The 13,362-nt window shown below is 41.1% G+C and overlaps 1 protein-coding gene across 1 annotated transcript; it reads left to right on the top strand.

Moving 5' to 3' along the window:
• The first annotated feature begins 4,449 nt into the window (after positions 1-4,449).
• LOC115737295 (cationic amino acid transporter 8, vacuolar-like) lies at positions 4,450-6,717 on the top strand. The gene is made up of 2 exons (XM_048275208.1): positions 4,450-6,545; positions 6,630-6,717. The coding sequence occupies exon 1, from the start codon at positions 4,753-4,755 to the stop codon at positions 6,505-6,507; it is 1,755 nt and encodes a 584-aa protein (XP_048131165.1). The 5' UTR covers positions 4,450-4,752; the 3' UTR covers positions 6,508-6,545; positions 6,630-6,717.
• Positions 6,718-13,362: the final 6,645 nt, after the last annotated feature.

Raw genomic sequence — 13,362 nt, 5'->3', positions numbered from 1 at the left:
CTACTAAGTGAACTATCACCTTCGCTACGTGAGACAGTAGATTGTAAAGATCCAGAATCACTTAAACTATATCTACTACAAAATTCTCCACATAATACTACTATAAATTCTTTAACATCTCATTGTATATTTGAAATATCTATTGAATCTTCTAAATGTAAACAATCACGATAATACACATTCAAATAATCTAGTAAACCGTCTAATTTAATACGTGGATAAAAAATAATACTAACTAAATAGACAAGAGGAATTTGCAAATAATAATGTAACCATTTTTCTCGCATTATTAAAATAGTTCGAGCTAATTCAGTATCATTTTCATATTCACTAAAAACACTATCAATATTAACATACTCTATTAAAAATAAATGCGTAGTAGGATAATAAATACCAGATAAAGTCTTAGTAGCATCATTAAAAATTTTCAAAAAATCTAAATTTTTTTTGCAAACGTCCCAATGTTGTGGAAGTAAAGTAATTTCGGGAATATTTTGTGAAATAAACATACATAATAAATCTTTGTAATCAAAAGTTTGCCGAAGCAACTCGTAGGTAGAATTCCAACGAGTCGGAATATCTTTTGAAAATCTTTTTGCCCTTCTCCCATGTTGTTTACAAAATTTTCCCCATGATTTCATAAAATGGGCACGACTCCATAAAAATTTAATTGCACCCTTTATTGGGGCAAGAGAAGTTTCAAGAGTTCGTAAACCATTTTGTACACATAAATTTAAAACATGGCAAATACATCTAATGTGAAAAAATTATCCGCCAAAAGTGGGTTTGCAAATATTTTCTAATTTGGGAATAGAAGCGGTATTTGCGGCGGCATTATCAAAACCAATTGAAAATACTTTATTTATCAAATTATATTATTCTAAAATTTGCCTAATTATTCTATAAATATTATGAGCCGAATGTCTTTCATAAAAAACTCGAAATGCAATAAGTCTTTTTTGAATGGTCCAATCGTCATCTATCCAATGACACGTGACACCCATATAAGAATGAATTTGCCAAGGATCACTCCAAATATCGCTATCTATATGCATATGTCCATTGAATTCCGCAAAAAATTTTGCTAAATATTTTTTTCCTTTTTTATAAAGATGAAAAACTTCGCGTTTAAAAGTATTTTTTGGAATAGTTGGTGCTTGCGGAACCAACGCAGTATTTATCAAATATTTCAAATTAAAATTTTCACAAGTAGTAAACGGAGCATGATCAAGGGCAACATATTCAGCTAATGTTTGTTTATAAAGTGCATCAGTATAACGGAATAAAGGATGACGATTAGAAATGGCGTACCCGAAAATTTGTTGTTGCGTATTGTCCATCCCCACTTGCGTTTGATGTTTTTTCGTCAGATGTCGACGGAATGTTCCGTAACCGTCTCCTTTCGTAAATCTATATGATTGCGATCAATATTTACAATTTATATTATACTTACCTTCGCCTTCATCACGTACTTTGTCGAAGTATAGCCACAAGTCGGATGTAATATCTCAGCCCTTCCATTTCGGCTCATTTGCCGTTGACGTTTCTTTGATACCAGTAGGAGGATGAAAACTTTATAGTGTTGGGATGTGCTCGACGTTCGGAATCGGGATATAGTTGATATTATCGTCGTTGTCTTCCCAACATACATACCTACGAGGATCATATTCGGGAATGAGATATTCGGAATCTCCCATAGTCATCTTGCCATTTTCAGCATTTTTGCTTCCACTTGCCATTTTTGAGAAAATTGATCGGAAATTCGATTAAGAGAATTGAGGGAATTGAGAGAATTTGAGTGAATTGAGAGGATTTGAAAGAATTGTTGAGAGGATTTGTGAGAAAAATTAAAGGGAGAGGATAGGTATTTATAGGCAAGAATTAAAAATAATTCAATTTTTTTTTTATGTGCAAGTGCAACGGCCAATTTGGTCGTTGTCAAACGGCCCAAAGAGCTATTGGGAGGGCAGGGGGGCCTAGTGGGGTAGAGAGCCCAACGACTCTTTGCCCTACCGACCCTTTTTTTTTTTTATAATGGGTAGGAACCGGCCCTTGAGAGTCGGTTTCGGTTCCAGGTTGAAACCGTGGGCTCGGTCAACGGGCCGGTTCCGGGCCCACGGTTCCAAATGGCCATCTCTAGTAGAGAGTACAATATGCTCAAAAGTAGGTTAAAAAACAAAAAAAGGGCAACATGTAGTATTTCCGAATTAGAAAAATATTTAACCACTCAATTTGAGTTTCGTGATGCAGAACATAGTACAGATTTCGAAATCCTAAAATGGTGGAAGAGTCACTCAATCGATTACCCGGCTCTCGCCCTCATCGCTCGCCGGATATTAGCAACCCCTTCTTTAACGGTTGCGGTTGAACAAACATTTAACGCTAGAGGATTAGTTTTGAACTCTCGCCCTTCAAGATTAAGCCCGGAGTCCGTGGAAGCTCAAGCTTGTGTCAACGATTGAACGAAAGTGAAATTTCGACACCAAGAGTTGGATCGAGAACATGAATTTTTTAGTGAGGATTGTGGAGATACCACCGCCACGAGTACCACAACGGGTAGCAACGATTGACGATGAGGTAAGTTGGGGTTATCAAAGGTAAAAGAACTACATGGGCTTTGATTTTTCTATCCTCAAGAAGATATATAGGCGCTTAATGATAATTCATTAAGTTCAAGTCCATTCTTCCTCTCTCTTTTTTTATTTATAAAAATTATTAATTTTATATTTTATAATTAAGTATTTTATATTATTATTTTAAAAATTAAATTAAAAACAACCAAAGGCCACCTTTTCGTGGAACCGGAACCGGCGGTTCCGAAGAAACCGGCCATGTCTACATTTCAGATCCTTATTTGAGATAATATTCATTCCAAGCCATCTTTTTAGAGAACAGCTCAACTCGAGGTCATTATTTAAAAAATTTCTTTATTACATGTAGGTGAAAAAGAAAAGAGTTCTCGAAGGAGAGAAGATGCTATACTGTGCTATATACATATAGGCGAACTTTTCTCGAGCAAATCGCAAATTTCGTAATGTTGATATGAATGGCATGTTTATGAGTCAATTCGAGACGATACCTAATATTGTGGCAAAGACCTGCATAAAAAGAAAGCAGAAACTTACCACAAAAGTGGCTCAAGCTGATTCGTTTCTATGAGCGACAATGACTTTCCCTTTTCAATTAAAAAAAATACCCCATTAAGTAAAAGACATGAACGTAGTTCGGTGAAAGTTTGGACGGCAACCATCATCGGAATTTAACTATTCGAGGAAATCTATATCGAGTAGAAATCATGTTTTAGCTATTAAAAGTACAGAAAAATAAATTAAAACACATAAAATTTTTAGGAAAAATTTCAAATAATGGCTCAAAAAGTTCTTATTTTCCGAAATAATGGTATGGAGTAAATTTTATTTCAAATAAGAGTATGAAGTGGCCATGAAGTCTCAAAAAAGAGTACTAGCCTAAAGGGTATTTTCATTATTTTTCCTCTTTAATTTTTTGACTTTTTTTCTTTGTCTTTTCTTTTTCCTTTTTTAAAATTAAAAAAGGAAATTAAAAAAATTGAAGAAAAAAGAGGAACAAACTCAGGCGGGAGGGCTCATCGCCCCACTGTCAATGGGGCGTTGGCGAACATTGGCGACCCCGCCTACCCTCCCTTAGTTCCGGTGAGGGCCTTCTTGCCCTCCCCTCCGGTTGGCGAGTTGCCGGCCCCGATCGAAGAGCGGGCGACCTCGTCGGCTTTCGCCAACTCCCCCACCGGCCTTCACTAATGCCCCCATTGGTGGTGGAGAGCGGCAACGGGAGGGAGGGGCAGCAACCCCTCTCGCCCGTGTGTGTGTGTATAATTTTATTTTTTAATTTTTGCTTTTTAAAAAATAGAAAAAGACACAAAAAAGGGGAAAAATCAAAAAGTGAAATGACAAAAATGCCCTTGAGATCGGGCTCTTTTTGAGATTTCGTTGTAGCTTCAGATCCTTGTTTGAGAAAATGAGGACATTTCATATCTTTATTTGAAACAAGGTTCACTTCGAAACTTTTATTTGAGAAAATGAACGCACTTAAATCCCTTATTTGAAATTTTTTCAAATTTTTATTTGGGTCATATTTGAAAAAGAAAAAAATTGAGAGCTGGTGAAACTTATAGTGGATGGGATCAAAAAGAAAGCAATTGGTTCGAAATTGTTCATGTAGTTCTCGGACTTTTGCCGCTCATCCACGTCAAATTCCGACTGCAACAATATAGGTGTCCTCAATCATGGTCATCATCATCTATTTGGCCAGAGGACTAAAATTGGTTAATTAGTATAAATATAAAAAATTTAAGACTCAATTGACAAAAAAAAATGTGCAGAATTGAATTGGAATAATTAAAACAAATTGGAAACGTGTTTTTGGTAAATTCTCCCGGGTCTTCCTCTGTTGCATTCGAGTGAATCTGGTCAAAAACTAACTTAAAGAAAGAAGGCACTGTCCAGATTCACTACATTCTCGCAGCCATGCCCCGTCAAACGTTAAAGCCAATATTTTCTCCCCCTCCCCACGCACGGTTGTCACACCCCCTGATTTTCTGGGATTCCACAGAATCCAAGCTTTCGCCAGAAGAAGAATGTAAGAATATAATCAAGAATCTTCCATTACCAATTCGATTCGAGCCCATCTTGGCCGAAGGCAAATGCCCATCGTCCCCTGTGCCTGAATCCTCTCCGACCACCACCACCCCACCACAACCTTCCGCGCATCGCCGCCATGGATGCGCAGGACCGAGAGCATAGGAGCTACTGGAGATGGAGCAAGCAAGACTTTTTCCCTGAGGAATCCTTCGTCAACTTCGCCTCCTACAGGAAGGCCCTCTCTCAGACCTGCCCTCGCCTCAGAGATCGCATCCTCGACCGGTCGACTCAGACCAAAGAGCTCGTCGAGCTCAAGAAGGAGAGCGAGAATGACATGAAACGCTGCCTCAACTGGTGGGACCTCATGTGGCTCTGCTTCGGGTCCGTCGTCGGGTCGGGCATCTTCGTCATCACCGGTCAGGAGGCCCACGACCACGCCGGCCCCGCCATCGTGCTCTCCTACGCCATCTCCGGCCTCTCTGCATTGCTCTCCGCTTTCTGCTACACGGAGTTCGCTGTCGAAATCCCCGTCGCAGGTGGGTCGTTCTCGTTCCTGCGTATTGAACTAGGCGATTTCATTGCTTTCATTGCGGCCGGTAATATTCTCTTGGAGGCCATTGTGGGCGCGGCTGGCTTGGGTCGTTCTTGGACTTCGTATTTCGCCAGCATGATCAAGAACGACCCTGATTTCCTTAGACTCCATGTCAACGGTTTGGCCGAGGGGTTTAATCTTCTGGACCCTTTGGCTGTTGTGGTGCTTGTGGTGGCCAATAGCATTGCGATGGCCGGGACAAAGCAGGCCTCTTGCTTGAATTGGATCAGTTCTGTGGTTAGTGCGGGGGTCATAGTGCTTATTATAGCACTTGGGTTCTCTCATGGGCATGTGTCGAATTTAGTCCCCTTCTTCCCTCAAGGAGCGAGTGGTGTTTTCGCAGCCGCAGCTATCGTGTACTGGTCTTACACAGGGTTTGACATGGTCGCGACGATGGCCGAAGAGACCAAGAAGCCGTCCAGGGATATCCCAATTGGTTTGGCTGGTTCGATGACCGTGATCACAGTGATTTACTGTTTGATGGCTCTGGCACTGACCATGATGCAGAAGTATACCGAAATAGACCGCAATGCCGCTTACTCTGTCGCTTTCTCGAGGATGGGCATGAAGTGGGCTAAGTATGTCATCAGCATTTGTGCCCTCAAGGGAATGACTACCAGTTTGCTGGTTGGGGCTCTCGGGCAAGCTCGGTATATGACTCAGATTGCCAGGGCTCATATGATCCCGCCCTGGTTTGCTCTTGTTCACCCGAAAACCGGCACTCCTATTAATGCCACACTATTGATCACCGTGCTTAGTGCTGTTGTGGCATTCTTCTCTAGCTTGGATGTCTTGTCTAGTGTGTTGTCCTTCAGTACGCTGTTCATTTTTATGCTCATGGCTATTGCATTGCTGGTGAGACGGTATTATGTTAAGGGCGAGACTCCAAAGAGCGACCTTCACAAGTTATTGGTTTATCTGTTTGTTATAGTCGCTTCTTGCATTGGAGGGACAGCAATTTGGGGCTCAAACTCTGGAGGATGGATTGGTTACATTGTTGCTGTTATTTTTTGGTTTTTGGGCACTTTAGGAATGCAATTGCTGCCGCAGCGGCGTGCTCCGCAGCTCTGGGGGATTCCCCTGGTTCCATATTTGCCATCGTTGTCAATTGGGATGAATATATTTTTGATTGGTTCGCTGGGCTCTGAAGCATTCTGGAGGTTCTTCATATGCACTGCGGTGATGATACTCTACTATCTCTTTGTTGGGCTTCACGCAACTTATGACGTGGCTCACCATATAGCACAGGAATCAAAAGTTGAAGATGGGAAGGAGAATGTGGATCGTGGCTTGTCATAGGGGATGGTTTTGGTATAGCCTGGACACTGGACAGGAGTATTCACCTTCCAGTTTCGAAATGGTTGCTGTTGGGTTGGATACTTTTGCAGGATCTGCAGATCTGTAGATCGTGACTTTGCTTGATATCGAATTTTCCTTTCGATTAACACAAATGTCATCTGAAAGAATTTTTCAAATTCAGCCACAACACATCATCTTACTTTGCTACTGTAGAAATTGTTGTTCGTTCATTCTGTGAAGGAGATTATAGTTGCCTTTTCTTCTCTTGAGCATTCTGTTACTTTAAGGATTATCCGGAAGACGTCTGTCCGTCACCATTGGTTACTGAATTCCATCATGAGCTAATGCCTCCTGTGGGTTTTGAAAACTCTGGTCAGCTGGGTGCTCACTGCTGAGGATTTTTTCGACATGCACTTAATGAGTTTGATTGAATCTGCTGTTCGTTTTGGTTTCTGAAAATGGGGCTATACCATGAGAAATGCTGAAGAGAGTTCTGAGGACTTTTGTTAAGCCATGTTAAATAGAGGAATGCTCTCAAAATGAAACATGTCATTGTTTCCCTTTTTGGTCATTTTTTTTCTTTTGCTCTCGGTTACATTTTGTTAGGTCTGGCTTCCAGTCTACATGATCTCTCGCCCGTACCATTGAGCCGCACGTCCAGCGGCATCAATTTACTGGGTATCTGAATGTGCTTATCGGCGTACTCTCAATTTCATGTTCGTCATGATCATGAGGGCACCTAACACGATCCTTGTAGCATTACGACGAGCGCACCAATTTACTGCAGTCTTGACATTGTTCTGCATCTGAATGACCGCATCACAAAAGGAAGCAATGTTAGGAATTCCTATTGCCTTCTTTTGGTTGGCATGGAAGCTGCTCTTCATTTTCGGTGTCATCAACGTGGTTCATTTCAGTTTGTCAGCGAGTCGGAACTCTACCACACGGAAGCAGTCATGCAGTGACACGAGCGAGTCGTCATATTCCTTCCTTACTTTGCTAGGTCTGTTTCTTTGCAAGTGATGCATGAACAGAGCTAAACTAAAGCAAATCTATTGAAGCTTTCTATGGGCATTGACTTCCAGTAGTCGAGGTTCACGGAGCGAAGGAAAACTAATCGATAACAGGATGAAATGCAAAACAACTCAGATAATGGTGTGAACATACAGAGAGGGTAAAATGTTTATTGTACTCTCTGCTTGCCCAAAAGACAAAGGGAAAAACACAAATTCCTATTTGGACAATGATTGCCTCTATGTTTTATTTCTTTTGGGGGGGAGGGCTTTAGGCAATATATTATAGTTTCTACTCTAGTACAATGTAAAGGAAATTCATGTTGTCCGATGGGTGTTTTTTTTTTCCTTTTTTTTCCCCTACATGCAATAGTTCCATCTACTAAGTAACGTCAATTTAATTTAAGTACCCCACCACAAGAAAAGATCAATGATGCGTTGTTGCCAAACACATTGGTTGGATGAAAATTAATTTGATTTAATTTCGAGAAAATTCTAAATAAAGATCTAATAAAGTGAAACGGCTTTCTCAAGAAAGGGTTCCGAGTGAACATGATCTCGAATATGGACAAAGGCGATGTTGCGCGGGACACGACTCTTGCTCGCCTTCTCTCTTTGCGTGTGTATTTGTATTTCACGATGGAAGTTTGGCATAGTCTCGTCGTCGGTGCAACATCTCCACCAAGCACCAATGCTGATCTCTGTTCTAAGAGGAAAAATTATTGTATTTTTCGGTCCGAAATTGTCTGTAACTCTTTCTCCAAATTTCCCAAGGATTACACCGATAATTCCCAAAGTCTCTAAAAGGATACCCTAATCCTTAAATTTCTCCTCCATGCTCCAACAATGCATGCAAAGTTCAGCTACTGAAAGCTTCCCTATATCTCGATGAAGCTGTGCTCTGATTCTGTCTGATTCACGACTGAGTCGCGCCTCGAGCACAAGCCCCGTCCGAGAGATGGCGCCCCTTGTCCCGGTGCTCGAGGGCATGATTTGCTCTAAGAACGCAGAGATTGCTAAGTCAGTGAAAGCGAATCAAAGAGCTTGAGCCATTGAACCAAGAGGCTGAGGCCCTAGTTGGAGGCATCCAGGACTAAATTCGAGGAAGAGAGGAAGGCGAGCGAAGAGATAAAGAGAGAGAGAGCACGATGGAGGTTTTCGGAGATGAAGAAAGCAAGGGCGAGGTTCAGGGCTAAAGTTGACAGAGACCGCTTTTTAGCTGCATTTGGGTCTTCTTGTTCATCATCTTCTTCTTTTTGTAACACTGTCGTCTCTTTCTGGCGGGAAATTTTTTTTTAAAAAAAAACAGAGGTTGATTTTTTTTTTTTGGGGGACCTATAACAGAGGTTGATTGAAACATTAAAAAAGAGAGAGAGAGAAAAGGAAAAAAAAAATGTCCCCCGAGGAAAATAACCCTAATTGTGATCGCACGCACGTGCCTATTAGCCTGGAAACATTTAGGTGATTGGTGAACTTTGAGTCATTTTTTTTTTAATTTAAGCCTTATTCGAGACAAGATTCACTCTAAACTCTCTTTTGAGAACACAAATCAACTTCATGCACTCGTTTAAAATTTTCTCTTTAATCCTTACCACACACAGGTGAAAAAGAGCTGGTGAAGGAGAGAACATGCTATGTTGTGTCATGTACACATAGGCCAACTTTTCTAGAGCCAATAGGAATTAAACAAATCGTCAATAACGTAATGTCGATACGAAGGGCATGTTTATGAGTCAGTAAAGAGATGATACCGAACATTATGACGGAGATCTGCATGAAAAGACACCCTATTAATTAGAAGATATGAGCAAGATTCGGCGAGAGTTTTGGACGCCAAAAGAGGTGTCAAATGAGTGTGTTAGGTCATGTTTGGGTCGGGTCGAATATGATCCGATCTATATTGATCCATTTAACCCATTTTGACATGTATTCATCAAATGCAAATTCAATGATTCATACCCGACCTAACTCATATCCGACTCATACCCGACCCCGTATTTCTTAAACATTTTGTATTTAACCAAATCATACAATACTTATTTTTTATAATTTGATAAAAAATGATATTGCTAAAAATGATATTTAATCAAATCATACAATACAAATTTTATGATTTTTTTTATTTTTTATTTTATTTTTATATCCTTTTCTCTTTTTTTCCTCCTTCCTCCTCTCTCTTGCAACTTCCCTCCTCCATCTGCAACTCCGCAACTCCACTGCAACCTCCCTTCTTCCGCTGGTATTCGGGGCTTCAGCGAAGGTGGGAAGGCCGGCAACCGACCACATCTCGGAGAGCCTTGACTCGACCGATCTAGGCAAGCTTGAGGTTGCCCGATCCCGGCGGGTTAGCTCAAGGCTAGATCCCGACGAGCCCCAAGCTCACCCAAGGCCGGCAAGCTCGAGGCTCCTCCTATCCCGACTAATGAACTCGAAGTTGGGTCCCGACGAGCCTCGAGGCTTGCCAGAGGGAGGCCGATCTCAAGGCTTGCCAGATCTTGGCGAGCCGAGCTCGCCCTAGGCTAGTCGGTGGTCGTCACCGACCAGTGGTGGCCAAGGTAGGAGAGAAAAGAAAATAGAAAGAAAAGAAAGGAAAAAAGGGAAAAAAAAAGGAGAAAAAATTAATATTATAATAAAATATTAAAAATTTTGATTTTTTTTAAATATTAAAAAAAATTGTTTATAACTCTCTAATTATCTTACCTAACTTATTTATGCCTAACCCATTTATGACCAATCTAAAACCAATTTAGAACCTATTAGATTTTTAAGTAACCCATTTATGACCCACTTAAACACGTAAGTTAACCCATTTTTGACCCACTATCATCAAATATGGGTTGAATATGGGTTCTAGACCCATTTTGCCACCTCTAGACTCCAATCATCCTTGGAAGGTTCAACTATCTGAGGCATTCTATACCGAGAAGAAACCGTGTTTTACGAAAATAAATTTAAACATCGGTGCACATAAATTTTTTGTTTGGGTCGTATTTGAAAATGGAAAAAAAAAAAATTGAGAGCGGGTGAAACTTATATACGAAGGAAACCTATCTAGTGGATGTGATCGAAAAGAAAATAACGAGATAAGGGCACCACAAGTGCCATAACTTTCGTACAACGCTCACTTAAGTGCTATAACTTTTTTTCGATCACTTGAGTGCCATCACTTATGTACGGTGTTCACTTAAGTGCTATAACTTTTTTTCGATCACTTGAGTGTCATAACTTATGTACGGTGTTCACTTAAGTGCCATAACTTTTTAATAGATCACTTGAGTGTTATATAACTTTTCAATAGATCACTTGAGTGCCACAACTTTTTAAAAATGTTCACCACAAGAGCCATGCCACGTCGGATTTATAGCACTTGGGTGAACGTTTTAAAAATAAAATTGGCACTTAAGTGATCGATTGAAAGTTACGGCACTCAATTGAATATTTTTCTAGAAGTTATGACACTTCAGTGGTCGAAAAAAAAAATTATGACACTCAAGTGAGCGCCGTACGAAAGTAATGGCAATTGTGTTGTACTTATCCCAAAAATAATTGGTTCAAAATTGTTTGTATATATCTTGCACTTTTATCGTGTGTCCACGTCGAATCTTGATTGCAAGAGCATAGGTGTCCACAATCATCATCGTCATCTATTTATTCGGAGTGCAATCGGACCCTGAATTGACACAAATAGAAAAAATTTAGGATTTAATCGGTAAAAGAATATATAAGACCGAATTGACACAATTGTAATAAATTTAGGAAAAATTCTAAATGAGGGCCCGAAATCCTATCATTTTTTTAAATAATGGCCCCAAGTAAACCTTGTTTTAAATAAGGGCCTGAAGTGGCATAATAAGTTTAAAAAAATAAGGGCTTGAAGTAGCCTTAGAGTTTCAAGAAAGGACTTGGCCTAAAGGGCATTTTCGTCATTTTCCATTTTGATTATTTGCTTTTTTTTTCTATATTTTTTTTTCTATTTTAAAAAAAAAAATCCACATAGGCGGGAGGGTCACCCCCGCCCGTGGCCGCCGGCCCATGGTTGGAGCAAGGTCGACGAAGGCTGGCCCTCTCGCCTCTTTATGTTGTTTTTTTTTTTTAAAGAAATAGAAAAAAGAAAAGTCAAATAAATAAGAAAAAGTTGAAAATGCCATTGAAATCAGGTCTTTTTTTTTTAGATTTCATAGTCACTTCATGCCCTTATTTGAAACAACGTTCGCTTCGGACTATTGTTTGAGAAAATGAGAACACTTTATGCCCTTATTTGAAATAAAATTCACTTGAGGTTCTCGGTTGAGAAAATGAGAGGATTTCAGGCTTTTTTTGAAAATTTTCCATAATTTTATTGTATTTTTGGCAATTCTCTTGGCTGCCGTTGGTGTGAATCTGGTCAAAAAAGTCCATAGTTTTAAGAAAGGCTGTTTCTTTTTTATCCCCCAAAAAAATAAAAGAAAAGAAAGGCTCTTTCTTGACACAATTATAATATATTGGGAAAAATTCAAAAAGTTTATTAAATAAGAAAATAAAAAAAGCATTTATTCAAAAAGGCCCAACAAGGGTGTTCGTCTTTACATTTCGATTTTTCTTCCCCTTTTTTTCCCCCCCGTTGGACCATCATCGTCGTCTTCTTCTTCTTCTTCAGACTCCGAACGTCACCCACACCCCCGTCCCTTTACAAAAAGACCAGGCCGGCCCGTCCGCCGGAAGTCGTCGAAGACAGCAAGCACGCCCCAACCCAGCGGCCGCCCCATCCCCGCCCCGTAAGCGCCCAGGGAGAGTGGGTCCAAAGCCCACGTGCGCGCCCGAATGCCCGAGCCACAGGAGATGGTGGCGAGGAGATCCGCGACCCACAGTCCTACACAACGTGCCGGCCAAGCTGGCGCGGCCCTAGCAATGCTCATCGTATCAACGGAAGACGGCCTCGGGAGCGCGGCCCCACTGCATGCATCCCTCGGGACCCACAGATGGGCAACCGGAGCTTCCGGTGCGCCTGGGAGCAAGGACAAGGCGTGCACGCAACCGGAGAGGAAACCAAAGTGCCCGGGTCGTGACGAGCCGACGGCAGCGACGGCGTCCTGAGCAACCGGGACATCCAGATGCGGGGTTTGCCAAGCTGGATCGGAGGCGGGACACAAGGGGAGTATGCAAGGAAGGAGGGAGCGAGGCTCAGCAACAGCAGGGACTCGACCTCAGCGGGAACGCGAAAACAACGGGAAAAAACTAAGGGGAAGTCAACCCTCGACCAACTGTAAGTGCCTTTACAATGGCTTTACTCATTCCATCAGCATATGGGAACAACTGCCCAGCACCGAGTAGCCCGTGGTACTGAACCCAGGAAAGCTTTTACGCTATGTGCCTTTGAAGCGAGACATAAACTAGCCAGACGACCCCAAGACCTACCTGCACTTGGTGGATGGCTCCGAGTGAGCTCAAATTGCCCGTTTAGAGCCACTGCAAAGAGGGTGCTCATCTGCGGCCACTTAGTCAGGGCACAAACGTAATTCGACGGCTTCTGGCAAAGGGGCGGGCCGGCACTGGTCGTTTTTAGAGGAGCGAGGGGTAGAGACAGAGTTTAGGGAAGTTTGAAGGTTGAAAAAAAGAAGATGAAGAAAAAAAAACCGCGATATGGCAACCAGCGGGAGGAAATAAAAAAAGAAAAGAGAAGGAAAAATCAAAACATATAAAAGACAAAAACACCCTGATTAGCCCTTTTAAACAAAAAACCCTTATTAAACAAAGTTCACTCCTTTATTAAAAACTCTAGGTCCTTTTTTGGAATTTTCCCTAATATATTGATGGCTTTTTTGGTAATTCTCTTTCCTGTCGTTCGAGTGAATCTGGTAAAAAA

Source organism: Rhodamnia argentea, chromosome 2 (assembly GCF_020921035.1).
Source record: "Rhodamnia argentea isolate NSW1041297 chromosome 2, ASM2092103v1, whole genome shotgun sequence".
Taxonomy (NCBI): domain Eukaryota; kingdom Viridiplantae; phylum Streptophyta; class Magnoliopsida; order Myrtales; family Myrtaceae; genus Rhodamnia; species Rhodamnia argentea.
Note: the sequence above shows the minus strand (reverse complement) of the source record. Positions and strands in the feature narration are given on the sequence as shown.

Excerpts from the sequence above, each read along its gene's own strand:
- LOC115737295 (XM_048275208.1), top strand. The coding sequence starts at position 4,753 with ATGGATGCGCAGGACCGAGAGCATAGGAGCTACTGGAGATGGAGCAAG.